The sequence below is a fragment of the Eubalaena glacialis genome, chromosome 3 (genome assembly GCF_028564815.1).
Source record: "Eubalaena glacialis isolate mEubGla1 chromosome 3, mEubGla1.1.hap2.+ XY, whole genome shotgun sequence".
Lineage (NCBI taxonomy): Eukaryota > Metazoa > Chordata > Mammalia > Artiodactyla > Balaenidae > Eubalaena > Eubalaena glacialis.
Genome location: NC_083718.1, coordinates 119,759,151 through 119,785,715, shown reverse-complemented (window position 1 = coordinate 119,785,715; position 26,565 = coordinate 119,759,151). Strand labels below are relative to the sequence as shown.

At 36.7% G+C, this 26,565-nt stretch overlaps 1 protein-coding gene across 1 annotated transcript in view; it reads right to left on the bottom strand.

Moving 5' to 3' along the window:
• The window catches only part of ZNHIT6 (zinc finger HIT-type containing 6), a 54,178-nt gene extending 31,067 nt beyond the window's left edge, over nt 1-23,111 (bottom strand). The window contains exons 1-5 of the mRNA XM_061186380.1: nt 22,305-23,111; nt 21,088-21,153; nt 20,894-21,000; nt 20,723-20,808; nt 13,132-13,235 (exon numbers count right to left, since the gene is read on the bottom strand). Coding sequence (XP_061042363.1) covers nt 13,132-13,235; nt 20,723-20,808; nt 20,894-21,000; nt 21,088-21,153; nt 22,305-22,966 — 1,025 coding nt within the window. The 5' untranslated portion in view covers nt 22,967-23,111. The remainder of the gene's footprint in view (nt 1-13,131; nt 13,236-20,722; nt 20,809-20,893; nt 21,001-21,087; nt 21,154-22,304) is intronic.
• Between the last annotated feature and the right edge of the window lie 3,454 nt (nt 23,112-26,565).

Genomic DNA, 26,565 nt, shown 5'->3' with positions numbered 1-26,565 from the left:
TATACTTCATAAAAATAATCCATCTATTTTATTAGGATTGGTACCATAGTAAGTGTTTTTGGAAGAGTGAATACAAAGGATCTGTGTAGTTACTTAGCATGGATTAAAATTACTGGAACTGGGGAGAATGAAAACCATAATTTTATGTCTCACATCATTATGAAAATACTTTGAAAAGTTCCAGTTATATATTATATTTTGCTCTTTTAAAAATCAGTTTCACTACTACATGATAATAGGAAACAGGTTAAGTACGTGGTATTGGCTTCAGTAGACAGTATATTAAGAAAATGGATATAGTAGGTAAAGATCGAAATGGAAAAGTACATTTTGCTTCAAATAACTGTAAATACTTGAGCACTTAATAAAGCAGTTCTCCACTGGGAGTGGCATCAATCTCATTTGGAAGTGGCTAGGCAGTTTTGATTGTTCCAAGGCTGGGAAGCACTTTAGGCATATAGTGGGCGGGGACCAGAAATGCTAACCTTCCTGTAATGCACGGGACAGTCCCACACAACAAAAATTGTCCTGTTCAAAATGCCAATTGAGCTCCTATTAAGAAAAACCAGAACACAGAAAGGATAGCAGATATGTGCATAACAAAAACTGAATACCAGCACTAAATGCCAGCATCTGTTTCACATTAACTTTGGAGAAAATATGTACTATAGGAACTCTGGCAAAGGAGAAATAATGGAGAAGATGAGCTACCATGTGTACTTTCACAGATGTCTAGGAAATATGAAAGGGGAAGACGTTCTAGGATTAAGAATATAACCAGCCTGGGTACATTTAGTTGAATACATTAGGAAATCAGGTGGGGACAACTATGAAGATCCACTATTTAGTATGGATCCCTTAGAGGAACAGGAACATATTCTGCTTAAAGTATGACTCTATCTCAACTCCCTGGCATGGCATATAAGGTCCTGCAAGGCCAAGCCCCAGTGGGGCTCTCTCCAGTCTTATCCCCTACCACTTCCCAACTCCCACCCTAGTTTCTAGATATACCAGACTACTTACATTGTCTTCAATTTGCTACTCTTTTTGCATCTGATATTCTCACCATAAGACTATCCTTCCCTCTGTCTGGATAAAACCCTAGACTTAAAAACTCCTCCTTGTCCTTCAATAATTTGCTCAAATTCTATCTTCTCTTGGGAAGACTTTCCAGTCCCCAGCTCTTAAGGAATAACACTTCCCCAAGGCTGGGGCACTGAGCCCTCCTTTGTGCTCCCACAACGTTCCATGTATCTTCCATCAGAGCATTCACCACACTACGTTATGAGAGTTTGCTGTCTTGTCTTCCCACTGAACTACTTGAGAAGAAGGACAGTGACTTACTGGCATATAGGTCAGTGGTTTTCAGGTAGAGATAAACATAAGAATCACCTAGTGCCTTTTTTTTTTTTTTTAAATTAAAGACAAATTTTTTTTAGAGCCCTTTAGGTGCACAGCAAAATCAAGAGGAAGGTACAGAGATTTCCCATATATCCTCTGCCCCTACATATGCACAGCCTCATCTGGTTCTTTTATAATGTAAAGATACCTAAGCTCTACCCTAGGCTCAATGACTTAGGAATTCTGTTGGTCAGGCCCAGGTATCTGCATTTTGAAATTGTCCCAGTTAATTCTGATGTATACTCTAGATTGAAAACCATTTACACAAAACTGGCACATTATTGTCCGCATCTTACAAATAAGGAAACGGGCACAGAGAGGTAAATAACTTGCCAAGAAAACTCCCTTACACATAAAAATTAAATTAAATTTTGTCATGTTTAATACAAAATAAACATTTGAAAATTATTAAATATATTATTATTCCTCTTTTAAAAAGTAAAGACACTGAGGAAGACCCTTCATTATTTTGGGTAATGAGAAATACTTGAAAGAGATATTTCCAACTGCCTGAAAAGTAGCCATTTCAAATGGGGGGGGGGGATAAAGAAAGGAAGGTAATTTTAGGCCATGGAATAGAGTACAACACTTGAGAGCTTCAGGCAGTCCATCCAAAGCCACATGAGATGACAGATTTCACCTACTGGCAATTCTGCCTATGACCAGTGAAGGTATCTCTGAGCTAATGACTCCTGTGGGTACAAGAAGCGTTAAAAGATTCTGAGCAGGCGACCATCATACTAAAAACATGCTTTAGGAAGATGTATCTGGCATCAGTGTATAAGAGTGACTGAGGTAAGAAGACACTGAAGGTAGGGAGAGCTCTTAGAAGTTCCCCAATAGTCCCAGGTGAGACAAGATGGGCCTGAATGGGAGAAGACAGCTGATAGATGCTGCAGTGAAGGAAGTGGAAAGGGACTCATTCCTGAGGCATATCATGAAGAAGCAGACTTGGTGACTGAGGAAGGACTTCCCTAACTGAACCAGTATGGGGACCCTGATATGATCAAGAATGTTTGGTTTCCATTTGTATGAATGCTGGCTAATTGTTGCTGTGGAAAGATATACCCTCTGTGATGCTGTGGCATAACAACCTCCTTCTTACCACTCTCTACATGACCCCAGTAAGGAAATACCTGATTGACTGAGGAACCATTAGAAAACCAGTGTGAAAGAATAGAAGTGTAAAGTCCTTGCTGTTGCTTTGAAATTTTTTCATCAGACTGTATCAAAGCAGTTATCGGAGAGAAACCATAGAGCTAATCATTTTTAATTAGTTAACAAGTTTATACTGAGCACCTATTATGTAATCCCCCCAAATCTACCTCTCACCATGACCACAACTGCTAAATCCATTTCATTTTCCTTTGCTCTTTTCTAAAGTTAGTTTGCAACAAAGTACAAACCTATACTACTTATAAGACACCATACTCCCCCCAAAAAACCAAACCCACAAAAACAAAACCAAAAAACCTGTGCTTTAAGAAATGTATCGCCACATAATTGTTTAAAGAAAAAAGTGCTACTGACATTAATACAGAGGTGGATAGGTATATCATCGCAATAAAATTTGAATGCTGTAATTTTATCCAAAGAGCAAAAAGTAATTAAAAATTTTTTTTTATTGAAGTAGAGTTGATTTACAATGCTGTGCCAATCTCTGCTGTACAGCAAAGTGACTCAGTTACACATATATAGACATTCTTACAAAAAGTAATTTTAAGAATCTATAAAAGGTTATTTCTTTACAAGAGAGACATCTAGTGGCTAGCTTCTAAAATAGGACTGGAGCTCAGATAGCAATTCACACTGTTGTTTAATAATGGGCACACTTCTACTGTCTTAATACTCTAAGTTTAAGAGAGACCCCTAGACAGAGAGCCTAAGAACTCTGGGCCAAAAGGAAGATAGCAACTCAGTTCTAAGCTGACAGTTGTAAAGGAATGAAGAAGGACTGGGCTGCTTAGAAATGAGGGTCGAGGTCATGTGGAGACAAACTGCCAGAAGATGAAGGTCAAAAGTTGGGTCCATTCCTAGGGAATGGGAGGTCAGACCACACAAGACACTACATGCCTGGCGTTAAGCTAAAGATATTATTGGGGAGGAGTCTCTCAATCCAATTCTTTTTTCCAAATGACAAGTCAAAATATATTCCCCCTCACTGCTGAATCCTCAGACCCAAATAGCCAGGAAAATAAAATGAGGGACTTAAGCAACCAAATGAGATGTGATATTCAAACACAACCAAGATAATCTCCAGGTTTGCTATCCATGGCTTTCTGTAGCAAAACACTAAAACACAACTGAAAAGATGCAGCCATGGATAAAAACATGGAATTTTGTATGACAGTATCAGAATACTTTTCAAAGACTACTGAATATATTTACAACTCAAAATGTAAAATGGTCCTGCCCACATCCATCAATATCTTTTAAAATTATTTAAAAAATTCATTTATTTATTCTTAAAATAAGTATTATATGCACATGGTCTAAAATTCAAAAAAGGTACAAAAGGGCACGTAATTCCCATCCCTGTCGCCCTCTACCCAATTTCCCTCCCGTAAGATAACTACTATTAATAGTTTATAATATAAGTATATACGGATATAACCTTTACTTGTCACACAATGGTAGCACACAATGAACACAGTTCTGTATCTATCTTTATTCACTTAGTATTTCTGGCAACCATTCCATAGTCATACATTTAGAGCTGCTGAATTTTTTCCCCATTTTAAAGGCGTACCATAATTTATTTAAGCAGTCCACTATTGATGGATATTTAGAGTCATACTACTCTTTTGCTATTACAAACAATGTTGCACTGAATATCCTTGTACATATTTCATTTTCCATATGTATGGTTATATATATCAGATAAATTCCTAAAAGTAGAATTGTTAGGTGAACAAGTAATTGTCATGCCTTCCTGATCCATCTGTCTTCGACAACTGACCTTCCCTTTGTTTGGGGCCACTACTTATTTTAAGCAATTAGGGCAACTTGGCAGAGAAGATCATCTGAAAACTCTCTCAAGGCACACAATAAGAAACCCTGGAGAAATACAGCAAACATACTGAGCTCATCAAAAAGTATGAAAAATTTTCAGGGGCCAAAAGGAAGCAGGAACTAAAAACCATAGTGGAATATGGAAGCTACACCTGCTCTGGAGGCCTTCGCCTCCAAGTAATCAAGAGGCTTGGTAACCAAAAGGCTTATGTTTCAACAGCCACTGCGGGACGTGAGACAAGATACTGATCTCACATAAGCTGGAGACCTCAAACTGAGATCACTGCATAAAACTATGCAGTGAAAGAGTGAACCAGAAAAATTCTGGCAACCAGCAAAGGGAGACAATGAGGAAACCTGTCCACCTCAGCTTGAGGTCTAGGGAGAGAGAAAGGTATAGGAGGTGGGGGAAAGGTTTCAATTGAGAATGAATAACTATGGACTCCTCAAATGGGTTTGGGGTTCAAATTATTACCAGTAGTATAGTCTGATAAACTTCAGACTAAGAAATTAAAGAGGGTCCTGGATTGGTGCGATGGGTATCTGGCATAAGCAAATGCACACCACCTCCTACATGAACTTGAGTTCACAATTACATTTTTGAAAACAACAAGGAAACAAGCCATCCAAATGAAGAGTCAGCAGAAACAGCAGACAGCAGTAACAAATTTCCAAGAAATTCAGACAGAATTATTTACACAAATAACAAATGCACTAAATTATTGAATAAAAAGGGAGGTTAAAACATGAGAAAGGAATACATTCTACCTAAAAGACCAGATAGATTTGGGAAAGGAACAGAACTTCTAGAAATGAAAAGTGTAACTGAAACAAACAAAAAGCCCATGGGCTAAAGATCAGATTAATTAGACACAGCTAAGGAGGGAAAGTGACTTGGTTGATTCACCTGAATGAATTACCCAGAATGTAGGTAAAACGGACAAAGAAATAAAAAATTAAGATAATGTATTAGAATTTTCCAGAATTATGCAGAAAGCAGAGCAAATCCAAAGGAAGATAAATCACCCCAAAGACAAAAGTGAAGAACTTAAAAGCAACTGACATAGAAAGATTGTATAAAACATCAGTGTTCTCAAAAATGGCAAAAGAAGTGAGAAAACAGTGGAATAAATAAACTGAAGTACTAAAATAAATGTCAACTTGAGATACTTCATATTCAGCTAAACTATCATTCAAAAGTAAGGGTGATCTATATGATTCATATACATGAAATTTTAAAACAGGCAAAATTCATCTTCAGGGTGAAAACTAGAATAGGTTATCTGAGGAGGAGAGGAGATAACTAGGAAAAACCTTTCTTGGGTGATGGTAATATTTTATATATTTACAGGGACTGGGTTTAACTGGTATATGCATTTGTCAAAACTCAACAAATATACACTTAAGATTTGTGCATTTCATTGCCTGTAAATTTTACGTCAATAGGAAAAGTGAGCTTCATATCTTTCAGACAACTATTTAAACTCCAACATTATTTTTTCACTGAACATACTCAATATCATGGATGTCATTCCATGACAATACTTCTGTATCTAATTGTTTTTGTTTAATGGTTGCATAGAATTCCACTGTATGAAGGCATCATTATTAACTTAGCTCAGCCCAATACTGAGGGATACTTGAAGCTGTTGCCAGTTTTTACACTATTAAAAACAATGTTGCAATATATATACATGTACATATATCTCTGTGAACTGTACTAATACATTTGAGGCTAAATTCCTTGAGTAGGCAGGTATAACACTTTTAGAAATATTGTCTTCTAAAATGACTCCTAAGTTTTTACTCTCAAGAACAGTGGAAGAAGAAAATGGTCTGGCTAGCTCATACCTTCACTATATTAGATATCGTTAATATATGCTTGTCAGACACATATTGTGTGTGTGTGTGTGTGTGTGTGTATGTATATATATACATCTTTCTATGACCATCTATTCTTATCCTTTGCCCCTTTTCCTAATTAGTTACTAGTTTTTTTAATTAATGCATAAGCACTGTCATATATGTTTAAGGATTTTTTTTGGAAGCAGGTCTGGTAGTCTTTTGATTTTATTATGGTCTTTTTTGGCCAATTTTTAAAAAAAATTATGTAAATTTAGTTTTTTTTCCTTTATGGCTTTGGATGGGATGTTCCTCTCTTCAAAATTATGAAAATATTCCCATATTTTAAATTTCATTTTAAGTTTAAGATTTTACTAACATAATGTTGTAGGTCACTTATTCTTCAAAAATAAACTTATTCATAGAAAAAGAGATCAGATTTCTGGTTACCAGAGAGAGGGGAGGAGGAGAGGGAATTGGACAAAGGTAGTCAAAAGGTACAAACTTCCAGTTATAAGATAAATAAATACTAGGGATGGAATATACAACATGGTAAATATAATCAACACTGTTGTGTGTTATGTATGAAAGTTGTTCAGAGAGTAAATCCAAGCACTCTCATCACAAGAAAAAAATTTTTTTTCTATTTCTTTAATTTTGTATCTATGAGATGACAGATGTTCATGAAATTTATTGTGATAATCACTTCATGATATATGTAAATCAAATCACTATGCTGTACACCTTACACTTATACAGTGCTGTATGTCAATTATATCTCAATAAAACGGGAAGAAAAAGATTTTAATTCCACCTGGAAGTTCACGTAAAAAAACTGTCAAATGGCAAGCAGTCTCAACCCCATCTATTGAATAAGTCATTCTCTGTATTAATTTGACATACTATCTGATCATATACTAGAGTGCCAAATAGCCTCATGTCTATTTTCTGTTATCTGAACTAACTGTTTATTTCTACGTCAACACCATAAAACTTTACTAAAATTTCATACATTTTAATGCGTCCAGCCTTATTACTCTTTCTTTTCCCAGGTTTCTCCTGGTGCTTCTCCCATGTTTACTCTTCCAAATGAACTTAAGTCATTTTATCATGAATCCTTTCCTTCTCCAAAAAAAAAATTAAAAAATCCGAAATCAAAACCAAACAAAATCCCATTAATATTTTCATTGGGATCATATCAGATTTAAAGATCATTCATTTAAGAAATAAATGTTATTTCTATAATATTGAGTCTCTTAATAACATGGTCCTTTCCCCCCATTTGTTCAACTCTTTTAAGCCATTCAGTAGAATTTAAGTTTTCTTCATAGAGATCTTTCATATTTCTTTCAACAGTTTTTGATTAGCATTGGGTGAAAGTAAACATCAAGTTACATGCCCTATGGAAGAGATGAGGCAGAGAAGTTACCTTTGAAAGAGTCACAATTTAAAAGAAGTAGTTTGGGATCTGCTATAAAATAAGTAGGGGAGCCTTATATTGCACATATTTCCTTACCAAGCTCCTCTATTTTTAACAGAGAATGTCTTTTTCGTATTGGCTCGACTTATTCTTAATATAAACAACCCTTAACTTTTCTTTGTTCATTAAAGTTATCCATTATGACGTTCCAGCAAATTCACCAGTCCTCTAAAATTTGTTGCTATTGATATTAAATACACTTTTGACATCACAGGCTGGTTAGTGTTATATCCCACTTTGACTATAAAATGAAAATTATGGTTCCTAGTCTTAGAAAAATTCACATATCACATAATTTTGCATATGATTTTAGGAGATTTGAAGTCATACTGGTCAAAAACTCCTACCATAAAGGATGCCTGGCTTAAAATGAACCTATGATTCTAAGGTACCTAATGCACTTGCTACCACATAACCTGCTGTTAGTCCTACAGAGGTAATTCAAGCACAATGTGCTTTAGTCACACTTCATATGGGGCTATTTAATTGTTTCTAAAAAATGTTTTATTTTCAAGTAATTTCAAACTTTACAGAAAAGTTACAAAAACACCACAAAGAATTCTTCACTCAGAATGCTCAAAAGTTACCACTGGAACATTTAATTTTTCTTTTTTTTTAACATCTTTATTGGAGTATAATTGCTTTATAATGTGTTAGTTTCTGCTGTATAACAGAGTGAATCAGCTATGTGCATACATATATCCCCATATCCCCTCCCTCTTGTGTCTCCCTCCCACCCTCCCTATCCCACACCTCTAGGTGGTCACAAAGCACTGAGCTGATCTCCCCATGCAATGCAGCTGCTTCCCACTAGCTATCTACTTTACATTTAGTAGTGTATATATGTCAGTACTACTCTCTCACTTCGTCCCAGCTTCCCCCTCCCCTTCCCGGTGTCCTCAAGTCCATTCTCTACGTCTGCATCTTTATTCCTGTCCTGCCCCTAGGTTCATCAGAACCATTTTTTCTTTTCTTTTTTTTTAGATTCCATATGTGTTAGCATACAGTATTTGTTTTTCTCTTTCTGACTTACTTCACTCTGTATGACAGACTCTAGATCCATCCACCTCACTACAAATAACTCAATTTTGTTTCTTTTTATGGCTGAGTAATATTACATTGCATATATGTGCCACATCTTCTTTATCCATTCATCTGTCGATGGACACCTAGGTTGCTTCCATGTCCTGGCTATTGTAAATAGTGCTGCAATGAACACTGTGGAACATTTAATTTTAAAGAACTTCAATTTGAGCTTTTGTGTATACTGTAGCTCAAGCTGCTTAAAAAAACAGAGGAACAATTTAATACCTAGGGAGTAATTATAATAATCTTAGTACAGGACCAAGATCGCATACGAACAATTCCAAACCCTGAATCTCTGAAACTGAAAATTTTCATAACTCCTCCAGCAGCAGAAACCTGACTGAGCTCATTTACAGTCATTATTTTCCCATTATAATGTAAACATTTGTAGGTTTCACTGCAGAAATAGTATTGTTTGATTATATAATGCTGCCCCAAACCTACTAGGGATGAATATAATATAGTAAACGTAACATATCCCCAAAGATGTCCAGTAAGAGAATGCAGATCGTTTATTATCATTGCACATTATCTACTAAGTGCCAGGTATTACTTTAGGTATTATTTCATTTACACCCCTCAACAACCCAGTAAATTCGCTCTTGCCTGAGGTCACCTAACGTGAACCATATGTAGAGGCAATATTCAAATTCAGGTTTATCTCAGTCAAAACCTTAACCACTTTTGAAAGTTTAAAAAAGCATTGAAAACAAGTCCCTTAAAAACACAATACTGGGGATGTGGGAGGTAAAAATAATTCTTTGATAAGATGCAGCACCCCCTTCTTCCCTCCTTCCAGCAAATAACACTACGATCATCTAAAATTTTTATCGTTTTCATATGAATGTCTGAGAAAACATAGATATCACAAAAAAGGTACTTCTAAATGCCTTTCTTCACTTTTCCCCACTAAGAGTAAAGTACAGGACCATATATATTTATCTTGCTACTTATATATCACCTTTTAGCAATCAAAATTTTCTGCAATCCTGATCTTGCCAAACATCAAGTTCAATAAGTATGTCTTCCGTATTCATCTAAATCAGTGGTTCTCATATTTTGCCTCTCCCCACTGCCCCCATCCCAGGGGATGTGTGTGTGTGTGTGTGTGTGTGCGTTACCAAAATCTAGTCAGTAGAAGCCAGGGATGCTGCTAAACATCCTATAATACACACGCCAGCCACTCACAACAAAGAACTGTGTGGCTCAAAACATCACAGTGCCAAGATAAGAAATCATGATCTAAATCACTGATGAAAATGCTGAACAAGAATGAACAAAATATAGGAACACACTAAAGAGATTTCCAAGCTGACTATCAACCAACTAAGCAGAATATTCTAAGTATGGCTATCAACTAACTGGGAATTCACCTTAATGCTTTACTATTCGTCAAACATCCAAACACAGACATTTTAAATTCAGTTCGTGGCATTTTCCATTTAGAAATAATAATGGGCAATTTAACAAAGAACAAATAGAAAAATTCTGTTCCATAGATTTCAATTATTTATTTCACCAAAATAGTTATAAGAATGAAAGATCATCTTACTACCACAGATTGGATTAAGTCAAACTTCACACTTGAATTTTAAGATATTATTCTGAAACATGTGGCCAAATATTCCATATCTAAGTAGCAATTAAATAAAATCAAATTAAAACAAAATATCATTTCCACCTTCCAAAATAGCAGCAAAATTTTTTAAAAAAGAGACAACTCAGTGCTAGTGAGATGTTTAAATAGGTATTCTCATTTACTACAAATGGAAATGAAAACTGGCTTATCCCTAGTTTATTATTACTAGCCCTACTTTATAGATGAGGAAGCTGAAGCACAAAGAAGTTAGGTGGCTTAGCTTAATATCACATGGCTAGGAAGCAGCTGGTTAGAAATCTGAACCCAGGCAGCCCTAGGTCCAGTTTGTGCTCTTAACCACTCCATTTTACTATCTCTATGTTTTATAGAATTTTTTTTACAGCTCTTTAAAATGCATCAAAAATGACTGGAAGACAAAATTAAGGGTGAAAAGACTGGTGAAAACATTTACAATGCATGCAACAGATCAAGATGAGATATAAGCAGGCACATTAAATGAAAAAATTCAACTGTTCAACCTCTAATCAGATATGCAAAAAAGTTTAATAATATTCAATTAAAGTGCAGTATAACTAAAATAGGCACTCATATATTTTTGTGGAAGGTACAAAGTGGTACTTTTTTGGGGAGGACAATTTGGAGTTTCCTTCAAAAGTATAAATGCATGTACTCTCCGATCCAGTAATTCCACTTTCTAGGAACTCATCATACAGAAAAAGTCACATAAGGACACAAAACAATTTATTCAAGGATGTTTATAACAGCATTATTTGTAATAATTAAAATCTAGAAATTAGCTAAAAATGTTCATGAATATGGGAATAATTAAATAAATTAGGATATAGTAGTCATAGTTGAAATATACTACTTAAACAAAGTGAGGCAGATTTGCATTAACAAGATGTCCATAATATATTGTTAAATAGAAAAAAGCTAGCTGTAGAAAAAACAGTGTGTGCCTTTATTCACAAAGATGAATAATGTTTAACTTGAGGAGAGTCATGTAACTTTTTATACTTTTATATAAGTATTTAATATTATGTTTTACTTTATTAATTGAAAAAAGGACACATGATTAGAAGAAAACATAAAATATTATCAATGGTTGTCTCTGCGTAGTGGAATTAAAGGTGCTATTTTTCCTTTAAATTTTTTTATGATGAGGATGTATTACTTTTACAATTGCTACTATATGCTGATTCCTTCCTACACTCCAGTTAGTGTCTAGGTAAATTAATACACTAAGGTCACAACTACACAGTAGCTATCATTAGCTCCATGTTACAGATGTGAAAGCAGCTAAGAAATTGACTCTAAAGTCTACTGTGTACTATGTTGCTAAACTCCTCATGGGAAGAGACTAAAAATATAAGAAAATCAAGCCCAAATCATTGTAAATTCATGAGTAAAAGGCATAATGCAAGAAGAGTCCAATTTGCCATTTCAGAGATCTGAGGTGTTCCAAAATAACAGTATAAATTTGTGTTCTAAACCCAGAAAATACACCAAATGTAGTATTCTTGGAAAAAACTTCCTACATACATTCATGTGTCTAAAGACCCCAAAATTTAAAATTTGAGGCTATATTAGTAGTAGTAAAAACATTCTGAATGGTTTCTTTCATAAAACAGGAAAACATTTTATATTTCAGAAGGCACAAACCAGTTATCTTAAATTTCAAACAAATTATGTCTATTTCTAAATATGTCAGTTTCAAAATACACAAAAGAATCATCTCATATTTGATAAATGCTAAGTATTACTTTACTCCTGGAAACCAACCGAAAAAAGGGAAAACCACCTTTACAAATATTTGTCTTGAACACCATTCTCTAATAATATAATATCTTCTGAAAAGATGGAAGGTTTATTAGAATAATTCTGATCATTCTGTCTCTTCAATTTACGTAGTAAAATTGTGAGGGAACCTTACAGTTTACCTAGTACAACCCCCACCATTATGCAGATGGAGCCTGGAGAAAAGAAGTAATTTGCTCAAGGCCTCACAGTTATTAAGAGGCTGAAGCGGGGAGGACTCACTCAGGTTTTTCGACTCTAAATCCAGAATGTTGACTTCTGAAAGGTATTATCCAATAATTTAGTGGGCTACTTACAGTACTTTGGGATCCTGTTCTTCTCTGTACTAATGGGGCCTTTTTGACCCAGCACTTTCAGAGAGCAGGAAACTCATCTCTAATGTATTATCTGTATTCACAGATTCACTACAGACTAAATGTTTTCCAAGTTCCTTTTCTTCTCCATCACTGGCTCTCAAATGAAATCCTATTTGGAATCCCAAAGTAAAAGGATTATAAAAGCCAAGCTGCTCCTGTTAAAAATATGCAGGAATTCTGCTTTGACTTATTGCTTTGTCCTTGAAGCTTCTGAAATACTTTCACGGTATCTTAGGCCTCAGAGAGAAGGACAGACACGTACACACACTCTCTTCTCTCTCTCTCCATCTCTCACAACACACACACATACACACACACTGCAAACCCAAAGTGTTATTAAAGTCATATGACATAAAATTAGCATAAGTTCCTAAATGTTTATTTCCAATTTGTGCAGTCATCTTGTCCTGTACCAATAACGAACACCTTACAGACCACACTTTGAGTAGCAATGTTCTATAGTAAACCAAATCTTAAAAAAGGTTCCTAATCAAATCAGAACATCTGATATACTAAGAAAGAAGTCAGACACTTACTTCTTATCAAAAAATGTTGAATTTTCTTTCCTTTTGGTGAATCCATTGGGTAGAAGTTTTAAGTTAATACCTTGCTTTCGAGCACGATTTTTCATAAAGTACATCTAACAACCAAAAACAAATAGGCAAATTAATATTAAAATGCCTTAAATTCCAAAAGCATGTAAAACAATGTTCAAAACATAATAGTTAAGATTTATTGAGTACTTATGTTTCACAAACTGCACTAAACAGCAATGTCTCATTTAATCCTCACAATACTATGAGGCAGGTACTACTATTACTCCCATTTCTGCTATTTCAGCTATTTCTGAGATGTAAAGGCTACATTCAATTACAGGTCTGTCTAATTCCAGAGCCTGTGATTTTAACCATATACTCTATAAGCCAAAAGAAGAATTTTATGGGGATTTAAAAAAAATACAGGTTTTAGCAATCACAGGGATTACCTATACAGTTCTTTCTTTTTTACTGATGGTTTCATACCATAGCTATATATATATATATGCCTGCTTCTATTACTAGTCAGGTAGCTTCATTCAGGGAGGAACTATGGCACTGCCTAGTACAAGGTTTAACTTAAAGTAGCCACTGATGTAGGATGTACAAAATGGGATATGAGAATTCTAGCTCTGACATGTGTTACTCCATGGATCATGTAGGTTGGTTGAGCCCATGCTAGCCCATGAAATGATTTGCCTTGCTTGTGTGGTTAACACAATCTTAAACCTTCAACTTGGTTTAAGATAGTCCAGATCTGCAATGTTCTTAGGTACCTGGTAGAATAAAGGAAGGTCTGTTTGTTCTAACCTTCAAAAAATTCCCACAAATAATATTTAAAGAAAAAAAAAGCAGTACTCAACAAAAAATAAAAAAGTATAAACAATATAAGTAAACAAGGCTCAGTGTACTGGAACCAAAAGAGAAAATGATGTAGCTGAGAGAGCTCCCTATATATTCAGACACTAAAAAAATCATACACAGATTACAGAACTGCTCTGCAAAATTTAAAGGAATAAAAGAAAGCTTGAAAATATGTGCAGTGAAGAGAAACTATAAAAAGTGACTCAGCAGATTTTTAAATAAGCCAAACTAAAATTTTGCATTAGAGATAAAAAAGATGACAAAATCGGGAGAGGTTAAGGGGTAGGTATGATATAGGGAGAAGGCTTAAGCCACATTTAATGGTAGTTTTAGAAGAAGAGAGAATGAATATAGCACAGGTAATATTTTAATAGAAACGAGCTGGTAATTTCCCAGAATTGATGAAAGACACTCCACTGATTCAATAAATCTAATAATTCTCAAGTAAGATAAATAAAAAGAAATGTGCATTTTCACAGTATAGTAAAAATGCAGAAGACCAACAATAAAAAGAATGCATCCAGAGAAAAAAGATTTCAAAGGCAGTTAAAAATGACAGATGACTTTACAACAATAAAAATGGAAGCCATAGACAATGGAAGAGTAAGTCTGAACCCAGAATTCTATAGACAAAAATCATTTAAGAGTGATTTAAATGCCGATAGAGTAATCTAAGAGTTGGCAACCAGCAAACTCTCTCTAAAGGACATTCTAAAAGATCTCCTTGAGGTAGAAAGTGATCTCTCAGACAGAAAGTCTAAGATGATGGCAGAAAAAATAAAGAGGAAAGAAAGTGGGAAATATGAAGATAAACCAAAACAAACACTGACTGGATAAAACAGTAATTACTGTATGGAGATTGAAACAAAAAAGACCATTTAAATACCTGAAAACAATACGAAAAGTCAGTAGAGTGTTAAATGGAATTTAAGTTTTCTAAGGTAACTGCTGGCAAACTAGGGCCAAATCCTGCCTGCTGCCTATTTTTATAAACAAATTTTGTTGGAATACAGCCCTGTGCATTTGTTTATGTATTATTCATGGCTGCTTTTTTGCTACAGTGGCAGAGTTGAGTAGTTGTGACAGAAACCATAAGGTTTGAAAAAAAGGTTTACTATCTGACTCTTTACAGAAGAAGTTTGCCAACTCCTGTTCTAAGGTCATTGCATTGTTTAAGTACAGGCTTAAGGTACTGATTAACTTTAGATACTGATAAATGAAGTATGCATGCAATGTCTAGCCTAACCAATGAAAGGACAGAAAAAGGATGTATAAGTTCTAAACTGATAGAAGAAAAATTCAAATTATAAGAAATTACTCAATTAGTCTAAAAGACAAGAAAAAGAACAAAACAGAACAAAGCAAGTGGACAAATAGCACAAGTAAGGTGACACATTTAAAGTCAAATATATAGGTAATTTTATTAAAAAGTAAATGAATTTGATGATTCAGTTAAAAGTTCCAGATTGTCAGAATGGAGAAAAACTGGAACCCAATAATACGGTACTTTGAAAAGGTACATCCAGAACATAAAGATACAAAAAGGCCAAAAGTAAAAGTAAGGGACAAAATACACCATGCAAATACCAACCAAAGGACTGAAATAGTTCAATACCAGATAAAGTACACAAAAAGCTTGAGACAAAAAGGGTCACATCATAATGCCAAAGGTTAAATACACCAAGAATTTCCTGAAGTATGCATCTAATAATTTAGCCTTAAAGCATATGAAGCAAAGCTAACTGAACCACAAGGAGAAACATACAAATCCTTTTGATTTTATCTGCTGGGAAATTTTAACACACCTCTCTCAGTAACTGATAGAAAAAACAGACAAAAAACTAAAACCAAAAAAACCCCAGTAGCACTATAAATAATTTGAACAACATAATTAACAAATCTGACCTAAAAGGAATATATTTAGAATACTAGATTTAGCAAATGCAGAATAATTTTTCTTTCCCAAGCAAACAGAGAACATTACAAAATCTGACCACATGCTGGGCCATAAACACAAGTCTTAATGTATTTTAAAAGAATGAACTCAGAAAAAATATGTTCTCTGACCACAGTGCAATTAAGCTAAAAATATAAAAGGATATAACAAAAGTCAAGAGGACACGTTAACAAAATAGAAAAGGAATTCACAATAGCAACTGATCTAGAAAAAAAGAGGACACAAATAAGCATTATCACAAATGATAATACAACTTCTACAGACACGTAAAGGAAAATATGAAGAACTTTATGCCAATGCATTTAGGTAAAATTTAGGTAAAATGGAAAAATTCTTAGAAAAATGTAGTCTACTAACAATGACTCAAGAAGACAGAGAAAACCTAAATAGTCCAATAAACAGTAAAGAATAAACTTCAGAAGCCCATTAATAAATTTTACTAAACTCCCACGGAAGAAATAATCCCAATGTTACTTAATGTATCCAAGAACAAAATGGGAGCATTCTCAAATAATTTTATGAAACTAAAATCACAATGATATAGAAACCTAAGAATACCAAAAAGGAAAATCAGAGGTCATTTCACTCACGGACAGAAATGCAAAAATGAATGAATGGATAATGTGTACATATACATAATACAACTGAATTCTGCAAAGTATAAAAAGCAGGGTATGATAATAATATACCATGCAAGTTTAACTTACAATAGAAAATTGATTAAAAGATTATTCATACTAGAATATTATATATTAAAAGAATAAATAATCAAATACAGAAAAAGCATTTGATAAAATATAACCACCATTCATGTTAACATCTGTTAGCAAACTAGGAACAGAACTTCTTTAATCTAAATATCAAACTGTATCTACAAAAAATTTAAAAGCAAACATCATGGTGAAATCTTGAAACTTTTCCCTCTATGATCAGGAGTTATGAAACAAAGATGTACAGAAGAGTTAATACACCAGGCCCGAGACTGTTATCCTTAGAAAGTTCTGTTGGCAAGGTTGGCTCTTGGCTGGTGTCTGGGAATTTGACTGACTGGTAAATGGACCCTACACTGACATAAAACTTTTCCTAAAATGATAAGAGTGGTTCACTGTGCTGAAATTGTACAAAAATGTGGTTTTATCTGCTTCCCTTCTGGGAGTATGGAATTTGGCAAGTGCTAGGGCGAGGGTGCTTCTGCGATCAGCCCCCAATAAAAACCTTGGGCAGTGAGTTTCCCTGGTAGACAATAACTTCAAACATTAATTATCACAACCCATTGCCCAAGGAATTAACTGCGTACGATGTGACTCCAATAGAAGAGGACTTTGGGAAGCTTGTGGCTGGATTCCTACAGACTTTGCCCCGTATACCTTTTCCTTTTGCTAATTTTGCTCTGTATCCTTTCACTGTAATAAATTTTAGCCATGAGTACAACTGTATGTTGCATCCTGTGAATCCTTTCAGCAAATCATCAAACCTAGGGATGGACTTCAACTTACAACATAAATATCTACTATCATCAGCACTATTTGACATTATTGGAAGTCCTAGCTATACCAATAAGGCAAGAAAAAGAGATAAAAGAACAAGGACAGAAAGATAGAAACAAATTGTGATGAACTGTTTATAGAGAAAATCTCAAAGAATCTATAGATAAGGTATTAGGACAGATTTTAATATGGTTACTACTATAAAATAGACAACAAAAATATCTCATTCCTAAATACCAGCAAAGAGATAATAAAACATTAAAAAGAGAACACTATTTAAAATAGTATGAAAAAATAAAGTGCCCAAGAATAAATCTAATAAGAAATATGCAAGACCTTCACTGAGAAAATTATAGAGATGTTAAAGAACCAAATAAATGCAGAGATACAACAGTCAAGGATTTAAACATTCAATGCTGTAAAATCCAATCACTCAAGTAACTCTACAAAATAAATGCAACCCCAATCAAAATTCCCAGGTGGGGAAGATAGGACTGTAGAATCAATAGGCTGATTTTTCATATTTGTATAAAATTACAAAGAGCCACAGCCATATTTTAGAAAATACTCTAGAAAATATTCTAGAAAAATGGTTATATTCTAAAAAATGAATGAAGTGGGAAGACTTACTCTTTCAGCGAGTTTCAGTAAAAGACTATAATAGTTTAGAGTACTGAGCATTGGTGTGGATAGATAAGAGGACCACCAGAACGAACAGACAGGCCAGAAACTGACCCAAGCATATATGGATGCTTGATATATGACAAAGATGGTCCTGCAGAGCAGTAGGGAAAGGATGAATTTTTTCAATAAATGATGCTAGAAAAAAGTAGATTATCCATGTGGAAAATTACATAGGACCTCCACTTGACATGCTAGACAAAAATCAATCCCATGTTTACAGACATAAATGGGAGATGCAACACTGTAAAGCTTTCAGAAAATAGTTACAGGAGAATAGCTTCATAACAAGGTAGGGAAGGATTTCTTTATAAACTCATAAAACTATTAACTATAAAGGAAACATACAACAATTTTTACTACATGAAAATTAGGAACACCTGTTTACCATAAAACACTAAAGACAGTAAAAAGACAAGCCACAGAATGAAAGAAGGAATTTATAACACATACAACCAACTAACAACTAGCATCTAAAAATACAAAGAATTATTACAAACCAGTAAGAAAAAACAACTGACCAATGAAAAGATGAACAAAAGACTTAACAGGCATACCACAAAGAAGAATATCCAATTGGCCAATAAAATATTTGAAAGGTGCTCAATCTCTTTAAGAATCAGACAACTACAAATTAAAAATCATAATAAAATAACACAGCCATCAAATTGACAAAAACTCAGAAACTCTGACCAAGTCAAGTATTGGAGAGGATGCGACAATAGGTACACTTAAACACTACTCTGAGTAGAAACTGGTATCACCACTTTGGAAAATGTTTTGGTAACATATAGTCAAATTGAAGATATGCATACGCCACAACAAAGCAATTCCGCTTCTAGGTATAAACCCCAGAAAAACATATGTATAAGCAAACCACAATTCCTAAACAGAAGTGTTCACCATAGCACTGTTTCTAAAATTTAGAAAACCCAGAGTCCATTTATTACAGAAAATCCAGAAATAAGAATGGTTCAGGAAAGGACATAAGCTGGTGGCAGGAACTTTTGAGAAGCTGGTAATGTTCTAATTTTAGACCTAGGTGGTAGTTACATGTATGTTTACTGCTTAATTATTCATTAAATGGTGTATTTCTGGACCTCCCTGGTGGCGCAGTGGTTAAGAATCCACCCGCCAATGCAGGGGACACAGGTTCGAGCCCTGGTCTGGGAAGATCCCACATGCCACGGAGCAACTAAGCCCGTGTGCCACAACTACTGAGCCTGCTCTCTGAGCCCGTGAGCCACAACTACTGAGCCCGTGCACCACAACTACCGAAGCCCACGCGCCTAGAGCCTGTGCTCAGCAACAAGAGATGCCACCACAATGAGAAGCCCGTGCACTGCAATGAAGATTAGGCCCTGCTCGCCGCAACTAGAGAAAGCCCACGTGCAGCAACGAAGACCCAACGTAGCCAAAAAAAAAAAAAAAAGGTGTATTTCTATTTTATGCTTTTTTATATGCATGCCATATTTCACACAAAAAAATTTAAAAAGTAATTTATCTTTTAAGTAGAATTTAATTATGTCTAATTAAGCTTGAGGGAAAAAAAGACTTGGTGCATGGTAATTTTTCTTTCAGATGTGGGTAATGTCATGTCTGTACCAATAACACCAATAAAATAAACTGTTTAAAAGGTACTAAAATTCTGCAACTCCAATACCAAAATGGTATTGAAAAATGAACATAATTCCATGATGTGATTTAATAATATTATTAAAGAAATTTTAGAACAACAGCAGTTGCAAAATACTTCAAATATGTAAGCTTTTAATTTTGCATAGTGCATAAGGAATGAAAAAGGGATGAAAGTATGAAAATTAAGTATATTAAAACAAGTCCTGTTAGCTCTTCCTTCAAAATTCAAATCTAATCACTTCCCAATAATTCTAACAGCATCCTCTCTGACTAGAACCACAACAACAGCCTCATAACTGGCCTCCCAGCTTCCAATCTTCCACTCTTGCCTACTCAAGTCCACTTTCCAGAGAGCAGCAAGAGTGATCTTTCAAAAAGCAAACAGGCTCAATATCCACCCATGGCTTCCATTTTTACTTCGAATACGTTAGGAGCCCTCACTAGTTTCTTTAACCTCACATTCAACATGCCCCTCACTCAACTACGCTTCTGTCACCTTGCCCTTCTTTTAATTCCTCAAACACCCTAACTTCATCCCTGACTCATTCTTTACTTTTGCTTTTGTCTCTACCTGGAAAGTCTTTCTCCAAACCTTCACATGACTGCCTTTCTCATCATTCAGACTGCTGCTTAAATGTCATCTCTCAGAGAAGCCTCTCCTGACTTCTGTACAGAAAATAGTACCCTTATAACCCCCTCCCCCAGCAAACAGACACCATTTTCATTTTCTCTAATCTCCTGTGTCCTATCTTCCACATGCACTTAACGTTACCTGAAATTATATTTGTTCCTCTACTCATCTCCTGTCTCTCCTGCTACAATACAAGCTCCATGAGGAGAAGGACCTTGTTTTGGTCACTGCTGTATCCCTAGTAAGTTAATATATTTGTTGAGTGAAAAAAAAAAAAAGAATCTAATTCATTAGAAGAAATTCTAACTGGAAGGGAGTAGAAGAAATACTTACATGTTTATTGCTCATTGGTCTTTTCAAGAAAGCATCTCTAGAAATATGGTCTGCTGTTCTTGCCACATCTTCCAAAAATCGATAATCTACAAATTTGGAAATAGAAAAATAAACAAATGATATATGCCAATGGCCAGGAAGCATCAATTGGCTATGCAGAAGATGGCTTACCACTTAGGAGATTCATTTCAGTAAACTGTTGTATTGAAACATATGCAGTTTTATCTCGAACTCCATTACATGTCAGTTCTGTTTTGTGTTTCTTTACACAGGGCAAACTGAAGAGACAAAAGAGGAGGTACTTTTACACTTTGAGGTAAAAAGGGTACAGGCAGAGATAACAGGGTAGGAAATGACATATATACCTGCAGGAATAGCGCATACAACGTGGACATCTGTACCTTGCTTCTTCTGTACCACAAGTTTCACATCTACAAAAGCCCAAATGAAACTTGATAAATTATCAAATATTAACTTTACATGTTTATTTATAAACTTTTAATGCTGAGTCAATTACTCATCACAATCAATTTACAGACATGTAATCATAGTGAATAAAGTAGATGCAAGTAACTCTTATGAAATACTTGATAGCTGTCAAACATCGTTAGAAAATTCTCCTCTAGGAAATGACAACTACATTTACAATGTTGTTAATGATATGTAATTCAAGAAAATACGTATTAAACTTAAAAAAATCATCTCACTTTGACTTCCTTTTCTACTATAATCTGAGAATGAGATCATTCGATATTTTAACTTGTAACTCTTGACACTGTTAACAATTGTGTGTGTGCACATACCCAGAAGTCCAATCCATGAGCTATGTTTATTTATCTCAAAGGCAGACATACCAGAAAAAGATATAAGACCCAGGCAAATTTAGAGAGTAGCAGCTGCATTTTTCTTTCTCAACTCCTCACCCAACCCAGAATGGGCGTCAAAATAATCTAGAAATGCTATTATCCATCATCCGTCTTCAACTGTTCTTTTAGGATCTTGGGATACTGACAATCAAACTACAGCTACTTTTGTTTTACTCACTGTGTTCGAGACAGTGATAATCCCAAGAAACTGACTACTCTTATTTCCTATGCTGCCTCATTATCACACTATAAAGAAATTAAATCAAAAGCAATAAATATTCATAGTACCCATAGAGAAACTAGACAGTTGGGTGAGTTCAAGTGTATTTTCTCTAATTTTAACTTACTCCACTTTGTCCTTGTTGGTTTTATTAGACTTTTCCTCACACCTATCCTCTCTCAAAAGAATACTGAGCCAAGAGCATATTAAGTCAAGCCAGATTCTGGTCCAAGGGCTTTCTGGCCCCAAGAATTTTCACTTCCTAACTTGGCCACTGGACACTAGTACCAACCTCACATATTTTCACTGAATTTATTGTCATCTGACAAAACCCTCCCTTCCCAATCGCCCCCCCCCCCATCATTCAGGCTCCAGGGACCCAAACTGGCACTTATTTATCATTATTCCACACCCTTCTGGTAGTGTAATTTCTTTCAATCTAGACAACAGAGGATTCCATAGCTTTATTCCCCCAATGGAATTCTCCTTGCCCTACCTTGACATGGCCAGTTTCCGCTTGGAGCCCACTGGGGGATTTATCTGAGGCTCTTCTTTCACCTTTGTATCATCCATCACTTCTTCTTTAGGGAAATACTTCTCTTCTTTTACACACACTTCATCCATTATTTCCTCCTTTTTTACGTTCTGATCAAGAAACATCTCCCGTTTAATCTCCAAGCTATCTTTCTTCTCTTCCTTCTCTTCTAGCCAGTTCATCACTTCTTCCTTCACCTTCACTTTCTCTTCCTTTAGCTCTGGTTCTTCCACCTTCTCTTCTTTTACCATCAAACTACTATCCATCTCCTGCTTCACCTCCAACGTGCCTGGTTTTTCCTCTTTCACCTCCGGCCCATCCTCCACCTCCTGCTTTACCCACTGGTCATTCCGCATACCTTCTTCCATTTCTGACCAGTCCATTACTTCTTGCTTCACAACTGCTAGGTCCACTCGCATCTCCTCTGCCCTTGGTCCATTTCCTTCTTCCCCTGTCTTCCCCATTCCGGTCAGCCCATTCCTCGCCTCTCCACCGCCGGCCTCCTCGGTCCCTACTGTGCCCCTGACTCTCTCTCCACCTGACTCTAGACTTAGCCGCGCCCCTTCAGCTCCACTCTGGAGACCTCCTCCCGACGTCTCTTCATTTTCAGCAGCAAAATCCATCAGCTCAAGATCCTTGACCTCCGTTGCCACTCTGTCCTTCAATATGGCTGGTCCACGCCAATAGGAATGAATTTCTGGCCAGAACACCGACAGCGGCCCACGTGTGGATCAGAGAAGTAGCAAGCGGAAAATGCCGGCCCGACGCGTCTCTCCAAACAGTCGTAAAGCAACGCTTCCGCGCACTGCCGCTTCACGACTCGTGGAGCTCTTTACGGCTCTGCTGCAGTCCGGCACAGACCCTCCAGGATCCGCGTGAGGCCACGCCCACTGTCATCCCGCCTTCGGGGCGGGGTTTCGCCAAACCCTTCCCTTGGGGAGGCCGCGCCCTATGCACGTGGCCACACGCTTCCGCTTAAAAAGAGCAGAGGCGCTCTGCGCCGGGGCGAGAAGCGGGATTCTCACAGCTTTGTAGTGGGAAGACCCACCCTAATCTGTTCTGAACTTGCATGAAAATGGAAGAAACACCTGTTATTACGCCTCTCCACGCTTCAGTTTCTTCAGCAGTACTCCAGAGACGATGGTATTACAAATCTTTTAGTTTATTTTGATGATTAAGTGTAATCATGCATGGAAATAAGCTAGCAGTGATGAAACTCAACATATGGTCGCTATTATTATTGGGAATCCTGATAGGTTTCAGGTAGGAAAGAGGGCATTAACTTTAATTCTTTCACTTCTTTGTCAGTAACAGCCGGCATCAGCCAGTTCCCTATTTACAGCATCTTACAGGATTCTCTCTAGGAGAATATATATATATATATATATATATATATATATATATATATATATATATATATCTCACACACACATATTTAGAGACTGGGCCAAAAATCCAACTCCCAGGACTAGAACATCTTAAAAAAAACAACAACACAGAAAACAAAAACTATCCTGGCATCCGTTTCAGTTACTTTTGAAAATTAATATTACATACTGGGCATTAGGCATTTTCACCTAATCTTTACATAATGTCTGTGAGATTCATATTTTTCTCTCTGCATAAGGAGACTTCAAAGAAATGGATTTTTAGCTGTGGGCCGCTTTGTGCCAATCCCTCAAATCCTGTTATGGTTTGCAGGGCATTTAACTGTTATCACTCATTCACATGTTCATCAGGGAATGGGAATTTTGAATGGGTGAGCAGAATGAGGAAATTTTGAAACCTTAGTTGGGGCTCCACTGATACTGTAGCACTGGAAGGAGCATTGAAGTAAGTTGGGAAAGTTTCGTAAAGTTTTCTTATGGGTTAAGAGGAAGAGGCTTCCAAAGGAGTCATATGGACAGTGTTTTTTCAGTATACTTAGAGGTGCCAGCTACCCATGGAGTCAAAAAGAGCCTGACTGGTAACCCTGTTACCGACCAGGGTTCTTGGACTCCTTAATTAATAGAAATTGATAAGAGGCCAGATAAGAAAATCAGGTAAGACTTTATTGGGACTAGTGCTGCGGCACAAGGGAGCGAAAACAAATAACAGGTGCCTTTGTTGGCTCTTGGGGTGGTGGGGGCAGGAGGGAGCTGGTTCCTTTACATGCGGTGAGGATAGGGGTGGGTCTAGGGGTCCGCCTGAGGGGTTAGGTGGTCTGCCTATCTCCTTGGTGGTGCTGTGTGCCGGGTACAAGTGCAGTACCCTGCTTTTGCTGCAGACTCCTGAGAAGTGGCAGTTGGGTTTTTGGTCTTTTTGTATCTTGTTGTTTTTAATTTGCCCCACCTGCACATGCACACAGTTATTTTTAGTCCCTTATAGTTTCTTTGTATTCTGTTACTCTTTGTCCAGGTGCAGGCACTGCAGCAAAGGGTCCCAGGTCCCAGCCTGTCTCAGATTTGCAGGCCACATTACATGTTTATACTAGGAATAGGGGCTAAATGACAGAAAGAATCCATGTGGCCTTGCTAAAGACAACATTTGGGGGATGAGAACAAGAGGAAGTGTTTATTCTCAAGAGAATAACGGATGTCCATTTAAGATCACAGAGAAAGTTGTGAAACTACAAATCAGACACCAGAAGCAAAAACGCTTTGGAGTGTTTTGGATATTTGTCGTTTTCCTACATTTGCTCTTGTAATCTGTGTGTTTTTTTCTCAGTCACTGGAGGGAATATCGTTAAACCAGTAAGGATTCTTGAGAGTATCACAGCTAGTCACTTAACTAAGTTAAACAATCAACACTTTAGGACTGTAGTTTTGATGGAGGTATCAGAGGCTGTGGTGATGTTGTTAAATGGCAGTTTTGAAGGAACAGGGGAACTTGAGTGGTCCTGCCGGAGAGAACTTTGGGTTGTTGGAGTATAGAGCAAGGGTATTGCCTGCAGGGACAGACATGGCAGGGACGGGGGAATGAAGTTATTTGTGGGTCTATCATTGAATTCCTATCCAGTTCCTCAAACCCCTTTCCCTCCCTTTTCTACCTCATTGGAGTAGAGGGACAAGCCCAGCTCCTGCAGTATAGGATTGAACCTTCATGCTATCCTCTATCATCTCTGTCTCCCAGCCCTGCACCAGGCATCCATGGTGCAGCTCTCCTACTCACTTTGGGAGCTGGCCCTTTGCGGAAATCATAGTTGAGTTCAATTTAACAGCTAGAAAGCTGGGGATACTTTCTAGGAAAGCATCTAAGCTAAGACTGAAATACCATGAGAGAGTGTATATTATGGACGGTTAAAACCATTTTGGTGGCTCAGCAGGCAGTGTGTAATCAGCTGTCTGGTTGACTATAGGGTAAATATTAGGAGGGCCTTTCCTGACCACTCAATGGACAGGTAAGAAAGTGAAGACTCAGAGAAATAAAATGATTTGCTCAAGATTACGTGGCTGTTAGTGGCAGTACTCTAACAGAAAATTAATGATCTGGTCAAAGCCTTTGTTCGCACCTGAGCCTGGTTAAAATAAAGGCTGGAAAGTGGAAGTGCAGCTGGGTCCACACAAGAGGCAGGAACCAGAAAGCTTGGAAGCCTGAATTTTATTTTGTGGGCATGTGTTGTGATGGGTTGCATGTTGGGTTACTGAGAAACAGATGCTGATAGGAGTTATTAGGGTTCAATGCCTGTGAAAGGAAGGAGGAGGAAGCAGGATTGGTCAAAGAGAGAATTTAAGATGTGATGCAGGTCTGACAAATCCTTGGCCGACTTGCCGGGTAGCTCTGGAGAAAGCGTTTTCTTTCGAGTGTCCTGCATCAGGCAGAACTGCTCCATGCTTTATATCTGACCCCACTCAGTCACCTGATGCAGACTGCCCCAGAAAGGACGTGATCTTGGGCAGTAGGCTTCTCTGCAGCTGGAGCTGACAGCTGGAGGCTGATGACTGCACTTCTTGTGGCTGGGTATCAAGTTCTTTGAAGGGGGATCTGAGTGGCACCTCTCCATGGCTACCACAGTGTGAATGTGTATTTGCCTCGGTGGCCACAGGGCCTTTTGTCACTGAATCCACTTTGTTCTTCTTTCTTTGAAGGCCAGGTGTATCTCTTTCCCATGTACCTTGTTAAAAAATACAGCCACTCCACAACCCCCAGGTTTATATATCCTCAGTGCGTGTAGTCGTGGAGACTCACTATTGTCCAATTCCAAATGTCTGGGGAAGAGTCTGATTGGATCAGCAAAGTAAGG